The 18232-nt window shown below is 47.6% G+C and overlaps 2 protein-coding genes across 4 annotated transcripts in view; one reads left to right on the top strand and one right to left on the bottom strand.

Annotated features, from left to right (window-relative positions):
- The window catches only part of CYFIP2 (cytoplasmic FMR1 interacting protein 2), a 43420-nt gene that overhangs the window by 14000 nt on the left and 11188 nt on the right, over positions 1 to 18232 (bottom strand). For all 3 annotated transcript variants that reach the window (XM_008628957.2, XM_017728146.1, XM_008628958.2), the window contains exons 10-24: positions 16367 to 16484; positions 15400 to 15519; positions 14934 to 15059; positions 13888 to 14054; positions 13458 to 13605; positions 12982 to 13135; positions 12293 to 12449; positions 11460 to 11556; positions 10847 to 10923; positions 9882 to 9990; positions 9455 to 9574; positions 8609 to 8808; positions 8044 to 8131; positions 1044 to 1187; positions 102 to 192 (exon numbers count right to left, since the gene is read on the bottom strand). In XM_008628957.2, coding sequence (XP_008627179.1) covers positions 102 to 192; positions 1044 to 1187; positions 8044 to 8131; positions 8609 to 8808; positions 9455 to 9574; positions 9882 to 9990; positions 10847 to 10923; positions 11460 to 11556; positions 12293 to 12449; positions 12982 to 13135; positions 13458 to 13605; positions 13888 to 14054; positions 14934 to 15059; positions 15400 to 15519; positions 16367 to 16484 — 1916 coding nt within the window. The remainder of the gene's footprint in view (positions 1 to 101; positions 193 to 1043; positions 1188 to 8043; positions 8132 to 8608; positions 8809 to 9454; positions 9575 to 9881; positions 9991 to 10846; positions 10924 to 11459; positions 11557 to 12292; positions 12450 to 12981; positions 13136 to 13457; positions 13606 to 13887; positions 14055 to 14933; positions 15060 to 15399; positions 15520 to 16366; positions 16485 to 18232) is intronic.
- Positions 5356 to 8011, top strand: FNDC9 (fibronectin type III domain containing 9). Its single transcript, XM_008628956.2, has 2 exons — positions 5356 to 5494; positions 6542 to 8011. The coding sequence occupies exon 2, from the start codon at positions 6549 to 6551 to the stop codon at positions 7209 to 7211; it is 663 nt and encodes a 220-aa protein (XP_008627178.1). The 5' UTR covers positions 5356 to 5494; positions 6542 to 6548; the 3' UTR covers positions 7212 to 8011.

Raw genomic sequence — 18232 nt, 5'->3', positions numbered from 1 at the left:
GACAGCCCCCCAGCCTGGATTAACCATGAGTGTGGGCCTGAGTAAATGCTGCACCAACGTGTGGCTGAGCTCCTGCTCAAGGATCCATCTGCAGCACCCACCTGGAGAGCCATATTCATGTCTTGGCAAGCGGCAGATCTTGGGCATTACTTCAATCAGAGTCTTCACATACTGCAGGATGGTGCCTTGGAGCTGTTGGAGACACAGGGAGGTTAAACTGGAATGCCAGGTCTCCTGGCCCTGGTTTTGAAAGAGGCTGGTTGTGGATGGGTCCACATCTGACAGCACAGGATGAAACTTCAGCTGGAGTCCGGGAAGAACTTGCTTAATTTGGATTTCACTCAAATATAAAATTCAGCCCAAGTGTATGGAGTCAGAGTGCTTTTACAGCTTCCTCCCAAAGAATAAATCACAGCTGCATGGATTTTCGACTTCAATATACAGCTTGCTGTGTTTGCATTGTTTGCAGCTGAAATCCAAAACAAGGCTCACTCTTAGCTGCAGCTGGACTTATGCTTCTAACCCAAAAAGCATTTCACCAGAGCTGCCAAAGCAGTCACTCCCTAGCACAGGAAATCTCCTTCCACCTGAGGAATGATCACTGGATACTCAGGAGTTTAATACAGAATTTATGTTCATGTAGAAGAAGTTTCTGCAGATCTGGTATTTTGGACGTACATGGATTAGAGCAGAGCACATTGCTTAGTTTAAAGCCCCTGCTGCCATTTGGAGTTACACACCTGCACCCTGTAGATACATTATATGAGATAATGCACTAAATCCTATTTAATCAACCATAAAATCTTTGTCCTTGCGCTGAATGCTGTCTGATCCTGCTGGAAACACTCCATCATCCCACAGGAATCAGTGGGATTCCTCATCAGTGAAAATCAGCCCATGGCTCCAAGTGTTCCAGCGTGGATCAAGGCACACGAGGGTGCCCTGATGAGAACACCCCGATCCCAAAGCCCACACTGACTGCCCTGCCTGTACCTATCCAGGCTCTGGAGTTTCTCCATCACCAGGGTCAGGCTCAGAATTACCAGGCTCTTGACGATCTTCAGCAGCTCTTCCATGACCACGGCGATGCCTTGGTAGCCCAGGAGCCGACAGATGGTCTTGAAATGAGGAGGCCCCACGAAATTGCGGTAGGAGCTGTAGATGTGGCTGTAGGCAATGTTGAGGGGCTGGGAAATTGGAACAGTGACAGTCAGACAGGGCCATCGACCAGACCTGCAATTCTCTTATCACAGTATTATGTTACATCACTTAAAAAAATTTTGGAGGAGGAGGAGGAGGAGAAAAAATAATACCAATGGCAATTCCCACTTCTGCTTCTTGAGGAGAGGAGATTGCTTTTCTCCCTATGTAGTCAGATATATTCTAACTCTCAACACAGTCATGTCACAAGGTTTTATTATCCTCCTATGTAGCAACACCACTTTCATTTCCAGGTTAATTTACTCTCCCATATACTCCCAATCAAGTATTTCAGTTCAGTGGTCCTTTGCCTCTTCAAAACCAAATTGTTCTCTACTAAAATGAAAAGCTTTATATACATTTAAGCAGACAGATTTTTTTTCCCCCTATGGGCACTTGCTTTAAATGAGGCTTATTAGGAAAAGCAGGAACTGCAGCAACTGAGTTTAAGGGCAGATGGAAAAGACACAGAAAAGATCCTTTTTGCATCCTGCAAAGCTTTACATCAGCCTCTACTTCACAGACATCCCATGGGTCTGTGACAAAGGGTAAGAATCTGACACTGGTCTAGGGAAAATAGTGCCCAGGACATTGCCCCCAGAATTTCTTAGCAGCAGAGAACAGAAAGTGATTTCCAGGAATGTACTCCATCAATGTCATCTTGGAAACATGAAAATTGCTGCAACGTTTCATCACTGGAACATTTACAGGATCCATTTGGTGTGAGGCAAAGACAAGTAGGGGGAATTAATTCACTTGTATGTTCTGCAGAGAAAAAGTACTGAGAATCAGATTTAACTGAGACACCACATGCTCAGAGAGGGCTCTGCAAGGGAAGTGTTGGCATCACAACTCAGCCCAGCAGACGGGCTGCACTCTCCCTCCATGACATCTCCAGCTGCAGCCTCAGTGAGCAGCAAAAAAACCACCCTGGAAAAGATCCTGGCATGTAGTGCCCCTTACAGCAAAACACAGATTAACCCTGGGCTCATGCTTACCAAAAGGTAAACAAAGATAAGGAAACAAATTAGGCTGAATTCCAAACGCCTCCCTGTGGATATTGCAGACTCCACTCTAGAGGGATCCCCCTTCCTGCCAATAATGGAGCCAAGGGATGGAGGCACTGAGGAGGTTTGGGTGGAAGGGAGCAAGGGCTGGAGCAGCAGAAAGGGCAAAATGTTGTCTTTGCTCCACCACTGCTGCAATACCCCCAGCTGGAGGCTCCAGTCATCCTCCACTTCTGACTCACTCCACAAGATTTACTGAGCTACTAATGGGTTACAAAGTCATTTGCTAAAAATCGGAAAGTATTTTCTTTTGCTCTCAGCTATAGAATTTCACCAATGTACTGACCATGCTTTCACACACTTGTCAGTTACTTTAACCAATTAATTGTCCCTCATCTTGTCACAGCCCCACAGATCTGGTGCAGCAGGTTGTAATTCCTAAGTGCTCTTTGAACTAGCAGAAATAAGGCACAGCTACAAAGTCCCCTATTTTCTGTGAAATGTTATTTCGCCTCCTGTTCCTGGTAGGTGAAAATAGCCCTGTAATACTATTAAGTACAGAAAGACTGCTGTGGAGGGTCATTTACAATGAGCAACTTTCTCTCTGATCAAAATCTAAAAAAAAAAAAAATATCCCTGAGTATGTGTCAAGAGTTAAGAATTATTGAATTATTTAGGCAGACAGAAGCCTACTTTCAAAGCTCCTTGGATACCAACTCTTAAGAGAATTCAGCACCCTGCTTAGGCTTCTGTCTGCATCCTCAGATAACCAAGTCTTTAAAAGTCGGGTGGAGACGGACCCACGGCCACTGGTTATGCACCCTGATACATTTGAAAAACCACAATGTGTTGTTTTGAAAAGTGTGTCTGTTTAAACACCAGTAACTCCCAGCCTGGACCATTTGCCAAATGGCCAACAGGACCATCCCAGAGGGAAGCCAGTGCTTCAGGGCCCCAGCCCAGCCATACTCCCACAGCTTTTGTTGCTTTAACTTTTGCAAGGCACTGTCCCAGCCCCGGCTGTCCCCAGAAAGTGAGGGCTGCAGGGGTGATCCAAGGGGCCCAGAGATGGCTCCTTGCACCTTCCTTCCACACCTCCCTGTAGGCTCCTTTACCCTGTTATTTCCCCAGGCGTAGCACACTGGGACTCATCCTGGCTTGGGGGAATAAAAAAATCCTTAGTTCAGTGGGCTCATGAGTCCACATTCATTTCTGGAGGCCTCTTGCTACTCCATGGCCAGGGAACTTCTGTCTGTGCATGTCCCTTGGTCCCTGAGATGGGCTACCATCACTGGTACCAGCTGTGGTGCAACTGGTCAGGTTTTTCTCCCAACAAGGCTGATATCTGGCTATGCAGGCAGCCAGCAGCTGGTGCTGCTGCACAGCCCCCACCTCACAGCACTCCCTCGCTCCTCAGAGGGATAATGGGGCCTGGAGAGCAGCTCCCAACCAGCTTCTCCCTCGAGTGGGGGGTCTCAGCAATTAGCCTGATGGGGAGAAGACACATTTTAGGATGTGCACTGGCTGCGGATGAGCAGGATGATTCACCCCAGCCTGTCTGCAGGATGAGGTAGGTTCATGGAGCTCTCTGCAGAGCCACACAGCGCTCCAACAGCAGGCTTGCGTCTAATAATAATGCTCTGCCAGCAATTAAAAATATAACTCCATTTAAGGGTGAGATACACAGCTTGGGGTAAAGACTGTAGGATGTAAAAAATGACACCAGTGGGTATTTTAAGACAAAGCAGCTGAAGGCACAAGCTGGCTGCACAGCACAGCACAGCTCACTCCCCCACGCTGGGCGGCCGCTTCTGACCCCTCAGGGAACCAAAGCAAAAGCCTGGCCCTGACCCTTCCTGGGAGCAGCAGCTGCTGGAGACATTGGGGAGGTTTGCCTCCCCTTTGGTTTGGGGCCAAATGGGCAGGTTTTGGGGATGGGAGGCTGGGTTTTGCAGCATGGGGCAGAGCTCCCAGTGTCCTACAGAGCTCACCCTGCACCCAGGTCTCAGGGACAGCCGTCTGTAATTGTGAGCATGTGGGGAAGGTCCCAGCGTTGCTTTAGGAGCTCAGGAGGTTACCAGGGATGCTCTGGAGAGGATTTAGCAACAAACGAAGCAAATCAAACCCTAGTTCTATTTCCATGTCTTTGACCTTGTTGTTGGCCATCACTCAGACCTGTCTGAGCTCACCTGAGGAAAGGCAGGGAGAGTTTTATCTGATAAAATTCAACACAGAGAGATAATAGGTAGCACTGACTGTAACAGAATTCCCTTGGAAAAATGAAGAGCTAATGAAAGAGGAATATACTCAGAGACAAAAAAAGGACTTGCACACAGCCCAAGACAAGTCAGGGCTCCCAGCCAACCTAATTTCAGTGCAACAGCTGAGAGTGTCTTAGAAAGTGGAATGAGTAACTCCAGACTCAGCATCAACATTTCTGGGAAAGTTCCTCTCGAGCACATTTTGGCTTTAGAGAGCAGCAAGTCACTTGTTCAGAGCCTCTCCTTACCAGGCCCATCCATCCCCTCCTGGCCACAGGCTCGAGCTGCTCCCCTGAGCACCACAGGCACTGGCTTTGCCTCTCCCTCCCGCCCTCTCACCGGACTGAAAGGGGACATCCCCAAGCTGTCTGTAAGTCAGGGGCATTCAAAGAAGAGCTGGTCTTAATCCCATGTAGTTTTTTTCAGGAGGTCTAGGTCTTTGAAAACCCAATTCCTACTCCTGTCACACGGTTTAGAAAATATTAAAAGGCTACTGGAAATTGCTGCACCACCAGGGATCAAAATGTACTGCTTACAGCTTCCACTTAAATCAGTAGTTTAAGTGTGCAAGAAATCACAGAATTAATGACAAAGTCCCTGAGTCAACGTGTACCACAGGCCAGTATCCAGATTTCATAGCATGTGCCAGCGTGTCTGTAACCCCAGACCCTGCTAGGGCTCCGTTCTGGTCTTGCTGGGGGACTGTGGATACGGGAAAAAAATAAAACCCAAATAAGCCACCAAAGAAACCTGCCTGGCTTGTTTTTTCTGCCTTGGAGACACAGACTTCTCCCAGGCAGAAGCTTTTAGGGGCAACATTCCCAAATCACTCGAAGATGCCTGCCCATCCTTTCCTATTGGTTGCCATGGTGAGAGATGACGGAGCCCGAGCCGGGTATAAACGAGGGAGAGCGCGGGGAAGGGATTTAGCAGAGGCAGGAGGGAGGTGAGTGCTGGGAAGGCACTGCCTGTGGCCACTCCGTCACCAGAGCCACCGCGACGGGGCCACCGCGGACCTGGCGGGAGGTAAGTGCTGGCTCTGGGAGGGCTCAGCCATGCGCACGAGCAGCCTCGTGTAAGAGCAGATAAGCAGTCATTCAGGTGAGCTTACTCTTGAGTGAATTAAAGGGAAGTTAGTTATTGTTAGAGAGAGAGGAAAAAGGGAAAAATAAGCCAGCTCGACTGAACGGAGGTGCTGCTCTGAGCACTCAGCTGGCTGGGAGAGAGAACCCTGCAGCGAGGCTCAGAGAGCACTTTGGGGATCTGAAGGAGTGATGTGCTCAAGTAATTTGTGGCTGTTGCTACACAGCCACACAGCTCAGGAAGTATCAAAAAAACTACTGGACATTGCACCATCAGGGATCAAATCTACTGCTCACTGGCTTTGGCTTAAATCAGTTTAAATTTGTTAGCAGGGCAGTGTCATTTTTCTGTCTTTGTTCTTATTATTCATATATTTGTGTTTCCCTAAAGGCACTGATTTTATATTTCACCAACCTACAGATTTGACATTTAAGATCCTGATATTGCAATGTGAGATGCTGCAGGAACAGAAAGAGTTTATACTCTATTAAGCAAGGAAGGTACAGAAAATGCAGCAACAACTTAAAACAGTGAATTAACCATTATGGAGCTTTCTAAATGGCATTTAGACGTAAAATCAAAATATTTATTGATTGGCAGCTTCACAAGGCAAGCTGGAGCTAGCTTAATGATCACTTTATGTTAATCAAACTTGCAGTATCCTTTCTATGTTGTGGGAAACAAAAAGCTAAGAAAGCTTCTGATACAGACAACCAGTCAGAGAGATTTTATAAAAAATATAACTGGAGCAAAAAGTATACCCTGTGCTCCAACTGGATGTTTTTGTTATGAAGCAGAGTGATACAGGAGATCTGGGCAAAAGCAAGATTTGTCTTCTGTAATTCTAGCATGTAACCTAAGTGAGCCAGGATAGTCTTCAGCCCAACCTAAGGGAGAGTAAAAGTCAGTGGAAAGACTTCACCGTTGTCAGTGGCCTTTGAGCCTTGACACGAATCAGAAAACTGAGCCTCTCCCTGCATCTGGTTTCAGGGGCACGATGAACATCGAAGTGCACAACATCACTTACACCAGTGCCACCGTGTCCTGGGCCATGAGCAGCCCCTGCCCAGAGAACTACTACCACGTCATGTACCGCCCCAACTGGAACAGCGTCTTTGCCGGTTACCTGCGGCAGAACTTCCACCGCGAGGAGCGAGTTCCGCACCCCCTCAGCTCCCTGGTGCTCCACCGCCTCACGCCGTCCACCATCTACGTCCTGTGCATCACATGCAAGAACTCCTACCCCTCCAGCAACCACTGCACCACCTTCCACACGCTGGACAAAATCCCCCTGGTTTTCGGCGGCTCCAAGCACGAACCCACCACGTCCATGTGGATGGTGAGCAGTCTCCTGCTCCTCTGCTTCCTCGCCCTCCTGGCCTACGGCTGCCTGCAGTTCTGGTCTGAGCGGTGCCACCGGGCTGCCAGGCTGAAGCATCCCAACACCAGCCCTGAAGAAGTGGTTGAACGAAGCAGCTCACCAGAAGAGCCACTGAGGGATGGACTGACAGAGGAGCTCCTGGAAGTGCCCATGACCACTGTGCTAATGAGGAGCTCCAGTTTCATGAAGGAGAGCCCGTGTAACTCCCCTCACTACTTTTTTTCCTATAAAAACAGCGATGATAAAAGGGCCATCTTGCCACAGCATGGCCTTCAGTGAGAGCAAAAGAAAACAAAACCTTTCTTAGAGGTTTGGTTTGTCCTGCTCTTTCCCAGTTTTTGCCAAGAGGACTGTCTGTGTGTCCATGGCAGCTGTCTGTCCTAGGGTAAAACATGAGGCATAGACGTTGGTCACAGGGAGAAAGATTTTTGTCAAGTGACAAAAATATTCTCATTTGCTGAGGATTTTTAAAAAAGAAACCAAGTCAGCTCTCTGGGAACAGCCAGACTTGGCAGACTGTAGTGTCATTAGCTCATGTGCATCAGTGCTGTAGGTTCACTTCACAGTCATCAATCAATGTGCACAAGAAATAAACTCCGCTCACGTAGTTTCACACTTGAGTGCCCCTCCACTAGCATTACACCCCAAGCCCTCATAACATTTGTATAAACAGTCATTGCAGCCTGAGAAAAGAGCTTTTTGTCAGTATTAAGCAGTGCACACATAAGTATTTTACTAATTCCCATTTTGAACAAAAAATGGGATTCCTGATGTGGTACCTTCCTTGGGGAGCATCACTGCATCAGAGCACCAACTTGCTCACTTCGCTGTGCATTTAGATGGATGTAATTCAGTCTCAGTGCCAACACCAAGCACAGAGCAGTGCTGACATCCCTTAACATGGACATTTTATGGAGAAGAATTTGGAAAAGAAACAGCAACACCACACTGAAACTGCTTCTTGCATGGCCTTTTGGTTGCACACAGCAATGTGATCCCGCACATTCGCACCCACCGCTCCGTTAATGAACCAGTCCTGGCATTTCTTTCTCTTCCTAAATAAATATTTCCAACATCCACTCCTGCTGGCTGTTGTGGCTCATTTACTGACCTTGGACCCGTAGAGGTAATAGGGCTGGACGTTGGCTGGCTTGTCCCGCTGGGGCTCCTGTGTGAATGGGATGGCTGTCCTCACAAACCTGCGGCGAGCATGGGAGATGGGGGGAAAAGTGGTCAGAGCCTGGTTAACTGAGCACACATAGGGTACAGTCTGGGATGACCTGCAGCTGCAGGCTAGTTAGAATTCATCATCTGAGCTACATCAACTGGAATGCAAAATCCTGCCACAATCTGCTGGTGGTGTAAAACCCACCAAAAGTGAGGTTTCTTCTCATTTTTGGCAGGCAAGAAAGCAGTATCTGAGCAGCTACCAGAGCTCTGCTGCTGAGTAAACCAACCCTCAGCCACTTGCAGTCACTATCTAACTGCTACATGAAATTTGTTACTAACATTTTCAAGACCAAGGGGAGATTGTGGGTTTCAACTTCATTTTAAGAGTAACTTGCATCCCACAGGGAGGACAAACATTACCACGATGCATGCCAATTTTATGTGGCAGGTTTGACATTCTGGAAACAAAAGCAGCGTCTCCAGGTGGCCTTGCTTTCCCTCCTCACCTGTTGGTGGATCCGTTGTAGCAGTAGTTGGGCAGGAAGTCAAAGTTGAGCTCCCAGAAGACGTGGAGGGTGATGCGCCCATAGGGCGCGGACACGTTGTGGTTGGCCTCGCGGAACATGGCATCGAAGCTGTCCAGAGTCATGTGCTTGCACAGCAGCCTGTGAGTCAGGCGATTGATTTCCAAGAGCCACTCCAGCTCCTGTGGCACATAAAGCAGCAGAAAATGCAACGTATTACAACAGAAGCAGCTGATTTAATTGCCAGGGGGATGGTTTTATATCCACACGCACACAGAACTGAAGACATCAGTTTAACTCAGTGGTCAAGGCCAATTGCACTTCCACTCAAGGGGGTCCTGGTCCAGTACTTTGTGAACCTGCAGGAAGCAAAATTAATTTGTTCCCCACTGAGCACTGGCTGGCTTTCACCTCAGAATCCTCCCAAGGTGGAAACTGGTAATTTTACACTACTTGACTCTGATGCTCCTGTAACGTATCAATGGCAGCAAATCCTGTATGCACACAAACAATGTCACAGCCACCTTCATCCAACAGGGAATTAAAGTCTAGATTTCCTTCTCCCAGTTTATAGGACTCTCTTATATGAGCTCTGCAAACTCTAAATGCTGGCTGTCAACTTATGATTTACACAGATACTTAATGGCCTGATAATAATGCAATTAAAGCTGCATAAGCAGAAATAGTAAAGACTCAGCACCAAAAAGGAAGATACATGACTGGCTGAAACCTACTGCAGGGGGACTCATAACCAAAGACAGTTGACTGTGTAGCCACAGCAGTGTATTATTCTCCGTGCTCATACTCAGAGTCAATAAAAGTTCTTACCACGATGGATGTCAGGTCCTCGCTCTCGAAGCGGCTGATGGCCTGGTCTAACGATTTGTACATGGCTGCAGAGATGCGCTGGGTAATGAGCCTGTTCAGGTCAATTGATCTGCCCAGCAACTGGCAAAAGAAGAGATTTGCACGTTATATACTGATGGGGAAAAGGTATTTTATTTTTTAGTCAACACACAAATTAAAACCAAACCTCCAAGTCTGCTTACACGTGAAAGCAGTGGTGCAAACACCTCGTTTGAGTTCAGATTACTTAAGAAGGAACAAGAGAAATGTGGGGAATAACTCGTTTTTGTGTCAGAAACAGATTCAACCCTTCTCAGTCCAGAGCCCATCTCAACTAGGATGCCCACCACCACCAGAAGGGTAACAGACCAGGAGTGATGAGTACTGGAGCCTGCTGCTTGCACTGTACCTGGACGTGCCTCTGCTTGAGCAGTGTTTCGTAGCGGTTGGATGGCGGGTATGGAATGATCACCCCGTAATTCTTACATTCAGCCCGGAAACGTTTGTCCAGTAAAACACTGAAAAAGGGAAGCAGTGTCAGGAAAATAGAAACATACACTATCGTCTTCTCTATGCCTCTTCCCAGAGTTGTTTTTGTCCTTCTTTTAATCTTGGCTCCGAATGCCAAAAAATTTCTGCACGCTAAATCACAGAGCAGCGGTTGTTATCTAGGGACTGCCATGCTTGTCTTTTATGGTTAAAACATTCAAAAAAAATAAAAGATGTGCTGAAGGATATCAGTGCCAGGTACTGGCTGGTTCCCCTGGTGTGCTCCCTCCTTGAAGATCTGCTGTGGGAACATTTGGTTGGTGATGGTGATTGTCCTCCTTCTCTAAAGCCAAATGTGACCTAGAAAGAAAACCTGCACATGGAAGACTTGATTCACCTTTGAGGCCACGAGAAGGAGACTCTCATTAGAATTCATCCATGTTCTTTAAATTGGTAAGGAGGAAATGCCACAAAGGTTCTATCTCCCCAAAGGGAGAACAAGTCCTGCTGCTTTAGTAGGGTGAGGACAAGTGCATATTCCTGTTTTGTAGAGATGGGAGGCTTCCAGTCCTTTGCCTGGTACACAAACAGAAGTCAAGCAAGGACATGTCTGTAATAAGCCCAATTTGCTTTTCTGCTGCTCTCACGAACTGGACTCTGACAGCTACTCAGGACGCCAATTATAATTTTTTCACTTTTAACTATGTCTCCTTAATTAATTTTCCCCATCTACACCGGTCTGACGTGGACAGCCAGCTCTGGGGGACAGGGATGATCTATGCTTTGTTTGCTTGCAGCAGCTGCTCCCTGAGGGAAACCTTTTGGTTAACAGCAATTTGGATGCAGCGATATCATCAGTCACCATCAGCAGTCAGGTTCTCCTACCTGCCAGCCATTGCTTTATAATAGGCAAAGATCTGATCTGCCAGCTTGTATACAAATTGATCAAAGCACAAATTCACCTGGGGGAGAAAAAACAAGACTCGGTAAGGGTGTCACCAGCAGGGAACAGCTCCTTCCTACGCATGCAAGATCAATACAACCCAGTGCAGGTCTCTCATTTAATACAAACATATATTAAAGGCCACACTATCTAAAACCCACACTGCAGTTCTCACAGTGCTAAAGGTAAGCAGAAAATTGCAGTTACATGTCTGGCTTTGTAGTTTCTGCATGTTCTTACAGGTCCTGGTCCCCCACCCTCAATCATCCTTCCCTCTCAGGGAATTTCTTGTTTTCCTCTGATGTCTCAAACCCTCTGCTCGAGACTTTTCCATGTCCCCAGTATTTGACAGCCTTTGCCTTCCATGGTTCCCTATGGGTACAGCTAAGCTGAAGCCCCTAATCAGGAGAATCTGAAAGGTCTCTGGAAATGCTGATTTTTTGGAAACTTTTCAGTCTGATGCAATATTTCTTTCAGGAGGTGCCTATAATGAACTGCTGGGTCAAACAGGGCAGTGTGACCCCAGTGAGCTTTATAAAGATGAAGAGAACTTACTTCAGCTTCAATTTCATCATACAGGAACTGCTTTTTGAACTTGGTCAAAGCATAGTATGCACTGTCATTGTAGAGGTCCAGGGGGTACAGCACATACCTGAGGGCAAGAACACAGACCGCATCTAAAATTAACTTTGGAGCTTATCACCATAAACTGCAGCCAGTGCATGTGCCCTGCTTGGTGCAAACAAAAGGCTTTTCTCTGACTTCATGCCTATCACTGCCACTCCCTGCAGCCCCTCAAATAGTCCCTCTTGTTCCTTGGGTTCTGCACAAAGCAGCTACAATCGACCTGGAAGTGAGCTAATTATGAGTTGTTCAATCAACATTTCCTTCTTTTCTGCCCTTAATAATTCTTTCACCCTGCCCTCACTTCAGAGAGTGCTCTGACAATGGCCATACAACTGAAAATCAAGTTTTCCTAATGAGGAAGACATTATGAAGATGATTACATCTGCATAACAGCAATTCCTCTCATCATTTATCAGACATATAAACAAAAGGTGTTGAGGTAGCTTAGCCTGGGCCCTCCCCCTTTGGTGACACATCTGTCCCAGTGCTGTGTGCAGGTGACAGTGCCACTATGTCCTGCCCACGTCCCAACAGTTGCCAGCTGCTGTTTATGACACATAAATAAGTGCCAGTGCCAGGAAGTCGCCCCTGTGTCTGCTAACGAGGTGTTCACACAGTACCATTCATGTGACAGCAGATCAAGGAACATCTATTTACCTCCCACGTCAAAGAGACTGCTCAGCACCAGCCTACCCTTCTTCCTGAACAAAATCCCAAACCCCAGCACGTGCACAGTGCCAACGGAGCCCCTCAGCTCTTACTCCATCATGGAGGGTTCTTTGGTTTCCAAAATATGGTCCGTGAGGATCCAGGGCATGGACATCTCGATGGGGAACTGGATGCGGCGGCCCATGGTCAGCTCCAAGAAGAATTCCCGGAACCAGAGCTGGGACAGGTCGCAGCACTGCTGCAGAGCTTCTGGAATGCAGAGGAGATCCATGTTATCCCCACATTACTCCCCTGGGGATGGCAGTGAGGGCATGGCACAGGAGGCAGCTGTTGCAGCCTTGCTTTTGGGTATGGAACATTTTTCTAGGATGTCTCTGGTTTTAAACCCAGACCGTGTCCACGCTGCCTGAGCACTTGGTAATGCAAGAAGAAGGAAGGGATCACCCCTTTTGCTCTAGAGGGCCAGGGAGAACACTTGAAATGGGTCAGAGTTATTCTGGAAGACTTTTTCTGTGGCCAGTGGCTCAGTTTGTCTGGGACAGAAAGGAAAGTCCAGTCCTAGAAAATAAACTACCACCTGCAGCTATTTGCTCTTGCTGACTTAGTCCTGTTCACGTAATGACTACTACACAGAAGCATGCCCAAACCATGCAGAAGTAGAGTGTTTGGGAAAAATCAAGGAAAATCTTCTGCATAGGTCACTGAGGAGCAAAGCTGATCTGCCTTTGCCTTTCTGAGCATGCAAGAGCTTGGTTCAAGCCTCCCCCTGCCATCATCTCACCACTGATGTTGAGAAGGTGGGTGAAGAAGAAGGACTGCTTGTGGAACTCCTCAATGGCCAAGACTATCGGCCCATCCAAGCTGCTCCTCAGAGTCTTCTTCGAGCCACTCTTGTCTGCTATGAGGGACTCCAGCATGGTCCGCACCATGTAAAGCTTTGGAAGAAAGGTGACACGCAGTTACCACTCTCCAGACACCATCACACACAGCCTTGGTGTTCTGCAACAAAAACCAGCACTTCTCCCAGGTGGCGACCACTCTGCACACATAAGCCACTGTCCTTCAGAGTTAAACCCTTAAAATGGGAGGCTTTGGGAATCATACAACAAATTAGGCACCAAAGCAACATTTAGCACACAACAGCGTGAAGACTTTGTGGAACAGACCACAGAAACTGCTGCTAATCCACAGGGTGGGAGACCCCTACATGGCTCTGTGACCATTAATTCCCCACACAGGAGACAGACATCCTCATACCTGTGTGCTTGATGGTCCTACTGCTCGTCGTGGGACTTTAATATCAAATCCGCCTTTGGGATCCTTCTCACCTCTCAGGCAAGGATCATTTGGAGGCTCTCGACCTCCCTCCCAGTCACAGATTGTCTTCCGAATTGCCTGAAGGACACTGGAGTGGCGGGGAGAGGGAAAGCAGTGCTTAAGCTTGATTTTACTTCAAGAGGAAAATACTAATGGCTGTGCACATGTGGGAGGACAGGCACCTGAGGTGGGATCATACACAGCTGTTATTGGTGGGATGATGCCCAAAAGTTACCTCTGGAGGAGCTGCTGGACAAGGACTGCTGGCTGCTTGTGTGCTGGAGCATACACGGGGCCACATGCTTGTATACTAGAAAGTTTAACACTAACAAATATATGGGTTTTGCACTGGATTCAGGGACAGACTGACCTGATCAGAACATTCTTCTTCTTCCTGACAGCCTGTCGGAGAGGCTCCCTCAGGGTCACCTGGGCAAAGTCCTGCAGGGCCGCGTAGATGGTGTTGCGGATGGCCTGGTTGAAGACACTCTCCATCCGCCCCATCAGCACTTGCAGGCCTTTGATCATGGCAATCACCTGAAGCAGAAATTAAACCCAGATGTATTTGCTGTTTTTCCATTGTGTGAAGAGCTGTATGAATCCAGCATTAAGAGAATTTGGGACTGAATTAATTCTACTCAAGTAACATAGGCCCAGTGATTAGGCAGCTAACTTTTGGGTGTTAGCTGCCTTATAGATCACAAAATGCTAAGCAAAGCATTTATAACATCAGTTTCTTGCAAATGGCCCCTGTTCCTTGCTTCCACTCCTGATCTCTTGATCTTTAACACCACACAATCCCAGGAAACTGCACATGCTCCAAGTGTGGGTACAGCTTGAACAGCCCCGCATCCACACCAGGGCAGAGCCTTCCCTTCCAACAGCACAGTGGAGGAAGCCATAAGGCAGTATCCAAACCAGCCTGGACTGTGTAAGGCAGGAGGAAGGTGAAGGCCTCCCAGAGCCAGGCTCAGAGGGCTGTTCCCACTGTTTACAGACAGCCAGGCTGAGAGTTGATGTGTCCTGGGCACTGGATGAGGATCTCTTGTGTTTGCACAGCTCCTGAACGCAGCTGCTGCTCTTGCTCCAGATCACACTGCTCTGCAAGCCCACTGTTCTGGCCTTGTGTGACAAGGTTTTGGTAGCAGGGGCTACAGGGGTGACTTTCGTGAGAAGCTGCTGGAAGGTTCCCCCATGTCCGACAGACCCAATGTCAGCTGGCTCCAAGACCAACCCACTCTGGCCAAGGGGAATTTAAAGGCCAAATTAAGGGATGTGGGAGCCCTTAATCCCTTAACATAGGTCACAGGGATAAGGAACCAGTGGGATGCCCTTCCATCCTCTTCCCCTGGCCTGAGGAACATGGACAGGAAACCAGCACGGACTGGCTCTGACTCTTGTGCAGGTGGCACCTACTTCCACAAAGGCAAACTTCTCCTCACTGGTGTAGTTGTACCGGGTGGCTCTCTCATACTCTTCAGCTGTTCCTGGGCAATCCTTGTTACAGAATTTATCTGTGGGATGCACCAGCTTCCAAGAGTACTAGAAGATGGAAAGAGACAATGTCAACGTTTCAACGAGCAAGAAGACAGGCTAGAAAGACTGAATAAGGTCATATGCCAGGAAAACATTCCCTAGATTTCACTACAGGTTGACATTCCTGGCTTTATTATCACTTAGTGAATACTGGTTTTCTTTATTTGGGAGGCTGCTAGTCATACCAGGCTTTTGACATCCAAACACTTGTGCTGAGATGCGGTCGAAACTTTGCAAATTAAGAATTTCCATCATTGTCTGAATTATAGTTTTAGTTGCTCCAGACCCAGACTCATCCCAAACTGCTTTCAGTGATGCAGGGATGCACTCCCAGGGATGCACTCACCACTTCCATGACGTGGGCACTCCACTTGGACAGCAGCTGCAGCCCCCGTAAAGCCAGGTCAAAGAGCTCCCTGTACTCCTCATCCGACTTCTGGCTGTCCAGACCTGAGCCAGTGACCACCTGCAAGACACCACATCATGTCAGGGCTACAATCAACAACTTGCTGCAGGGACTTCACTCAGTCAACAGATTCCTCTCCCAAATCCCACCTGAAATTAATTCCTGACCTTATGACCAAGCTAGAAGTGAGTAAAGCATACACTGTCCCTCAGGAAAAGGCAAGGCTCTTTTTACACAGGCAGGCAAATTATTTCCTACCAAAAAATGAGTCTGACCTGTCACCTCAGAGCAAATAACTGACTGTTTTTATTCTACTTTCCTATTCATTTTTGATGGTCTAATACTACTGAAATCCTTGAGAGTCCTTTACTGATTAGAAGTTCAAATAAGCTCTTGCAAATGCCAAAAAAGAAGCGCCTGAGAATGCTACGATTTGTTAAACTGACACTGATGAATGAGGATCACACATGCGCAAAAACCAGTCCCAATGCCATCAGAGAGGGCACTGGAATTCAGTAATGAGAAGAACAGAGACGCCTTCATGAACTTTCCCCAAAGCCCTGACTGATAGGCCTGTGTAATTGAAAAGCCCTGTTTGCAAGTCATTGGTGTTCTGACATTTGGCTGGTAACAAACATTTAGTTGCCAGTTTTTTTCTGCTTATTTTAACGAAGCTGTGGTCAAGGAGCAGAAGCTGTTGCAGTAGATCTCCTGGTGCACATGATTTTGTACCTGCAGGAGCCTTACATAACTTGGTTTTTTATTGCTACAGCAAGAGTGGTTTGTTCCACCCATGTCCTTCAGCACTCCTCACTACATCTGCGGCAGACCATGGTCCTGCCACACGGTTCTCCCCCAAGCTTGTCCATCTCAGGAGCCTGCTTGCAGGGAGTGCAGCTGTACCCACCTCGCTGTTGCTGTAGCGGGCGAGCTCCGAGATGAAGCGGATGTGGTCGTCTCGGATCTGCACCATCTGCTCACAGATGTTGTACTGGGGGCTGATGCTGCTCTGAGTGCACGTCCACCTGGGCAAAAGAGCAACGGTGTCAAGGACAGGACACAGCTTCCACTCAGAGACCCCAGGGACAGCTGCTCTCCTCATTTGAACGTGCTCCAGGCATGCCACCCTCAGGGCAAATGTCAGCTGTGTCGTCTCTCTGGTGTGTGGGGTCTTCCAGAGGTGGTCTCACACAGCCTGATGGGGACACTTGCCTCACCTTTCAGCCTGAGTGTGTCTGCTCCATCCACCCTGAAGGCTGCTCTCCATGTGGGCTCACCTACCCCAAGGGCAGAGATGGCTGTCTCCCAGGCCACCATGGGACAAGCTTTTAGGGAAGGATGAACTTCAAAGACCTGCAACGTTTGCATCCTTTCGGCTAAGCCTAAGGATAATCATCCCCTTAGAGGTCTTCCCTCCAGATCTGGGTTGTGCTGCCTTCTCCTGCAATGAAAAACTGCACAGAAACAGCCCTCCCATTGTTTTTGGTTCTGGCTCATGCTACCAGCTCAGTGAACAACCCTGAGTACAAATGATGAGCAGAATATGATTAACTGAGCTAGATTTTCATTTGCATTGATCCATATGTACCACATGACAGAGTAATGTCATCCTAAAAAAAGGCAGCACTCCCCTTCCAAAGGCACAGTTGTATGAAGGAATGGGACAAATCAGGTCTATTTAACTTAATATCTCATTTTTATCCTGTAATGTATTAGCCCCAGATACAGAACCAGAATGGCTCCACCAAAACATTTTGTGCCAGCAAACATCTGTCAGTGAGATTCTCATGTCTTAGTCTGTCATCACAATGTAAAAGATTATACTTTTTTTTCCCCTAAGTAACTGTCCATCTTATGATAGTCATGCTCTCCACTTTAGACTGGCCATATAAAAGAAAGGTGAGACACCTGCCCCTGACATGGACATAGACATACAGACATATCCCTACACTTAACTGCAGTTTTTGCCAGTATTTGTGGTGGTAGAAGGTCCTGGAAATGCTGGGCCACGCCATTCCTTGTGAAATCCATCCTCCCCCAGTCCCACTGTTCGGCTCTTACCCGTTTCCATGCGCTCCCCACCGGACAATCGGCCCCCAGCCCTCCCTGCCACACACAACCTACTCCACAGTGCAGAAACAAAGCGCCATGCAGGAAAAACACCAATTAATTCCACTTGCACGGAGACAAGGAGGGAGAGAAAGTGACAAAAACAGTATTAGTAAGAAATGGGGATTACATGGAACCACCTTGGCAGAGTTAGAGTTGGGAGTCCCATGCAATCTGCTGGGAAAGCAAGTGAGTGAGGAAGAAACACTGGTTAGTACGGTACGGCACACAGACCTGGTGAGACAGATTTCAAGACAGACATTAAAATTGTGCACAGGTAAAACAGCCCATGAGCTACCTTGGTTTTGAGATGAGAAAATGAGGAATGCTGCTGCCACGTTTTGTTGAAATGTGCTTTCTGAATGATTTGGGATTAAAAGGTGCAAATCTTCAGACAGTTCTATTCTTTCAAATCAAGTTTTCAAAAATATTGTTTAAATTTAAATGATGTGGAATCGTATTTTTTTCTCTTCTTTTTTCTTCCCCCTCAATTTTAATTGAAAACTTTTTGCTCAGGAAGCTTTGCCACGTTGTTTTCAAATCTCTCCTGAACAATTAACGGGCACTTTTCAACCAGTTTTTGGGAGGGCAGGAGCAGAGGGCTGCTCCTGGCAGGCAGAGAAGCTGGACCCTCTGGGGTGGAAGGGGACGAGCGAACAGAAGC

The sequence above is a fragment of the Corvus brachyrhynchos genome, unplaced genomic scaffold, assembly GCF_000691975.1.
Source record: "Corvus brachyrhynchos isolate BGI_N302 unplaced genomic scaffold, ASM69197v1 scaffold21, whole genome shotgun sequence".
NCBI lineage: Eukaryota > Metazoa > Chordata > Aves > Passeriformes > Corvidae > Corvus > Corvus brachyrhynchos.
Note: the sequence above shows the minus strand (reverse complement) of the source record. Positions and strands in the feature narration are given on the sequence as shown.

What these genes read in the sequence shown, in the direction of transcription:
- FNDC9 (XM_008628956.2), top strand. Translation starts at nt 6,549, where the DNA reads ATGAACATCGAAGTGCACAACATCACTTACACCAGTGCCACCGTGTCC.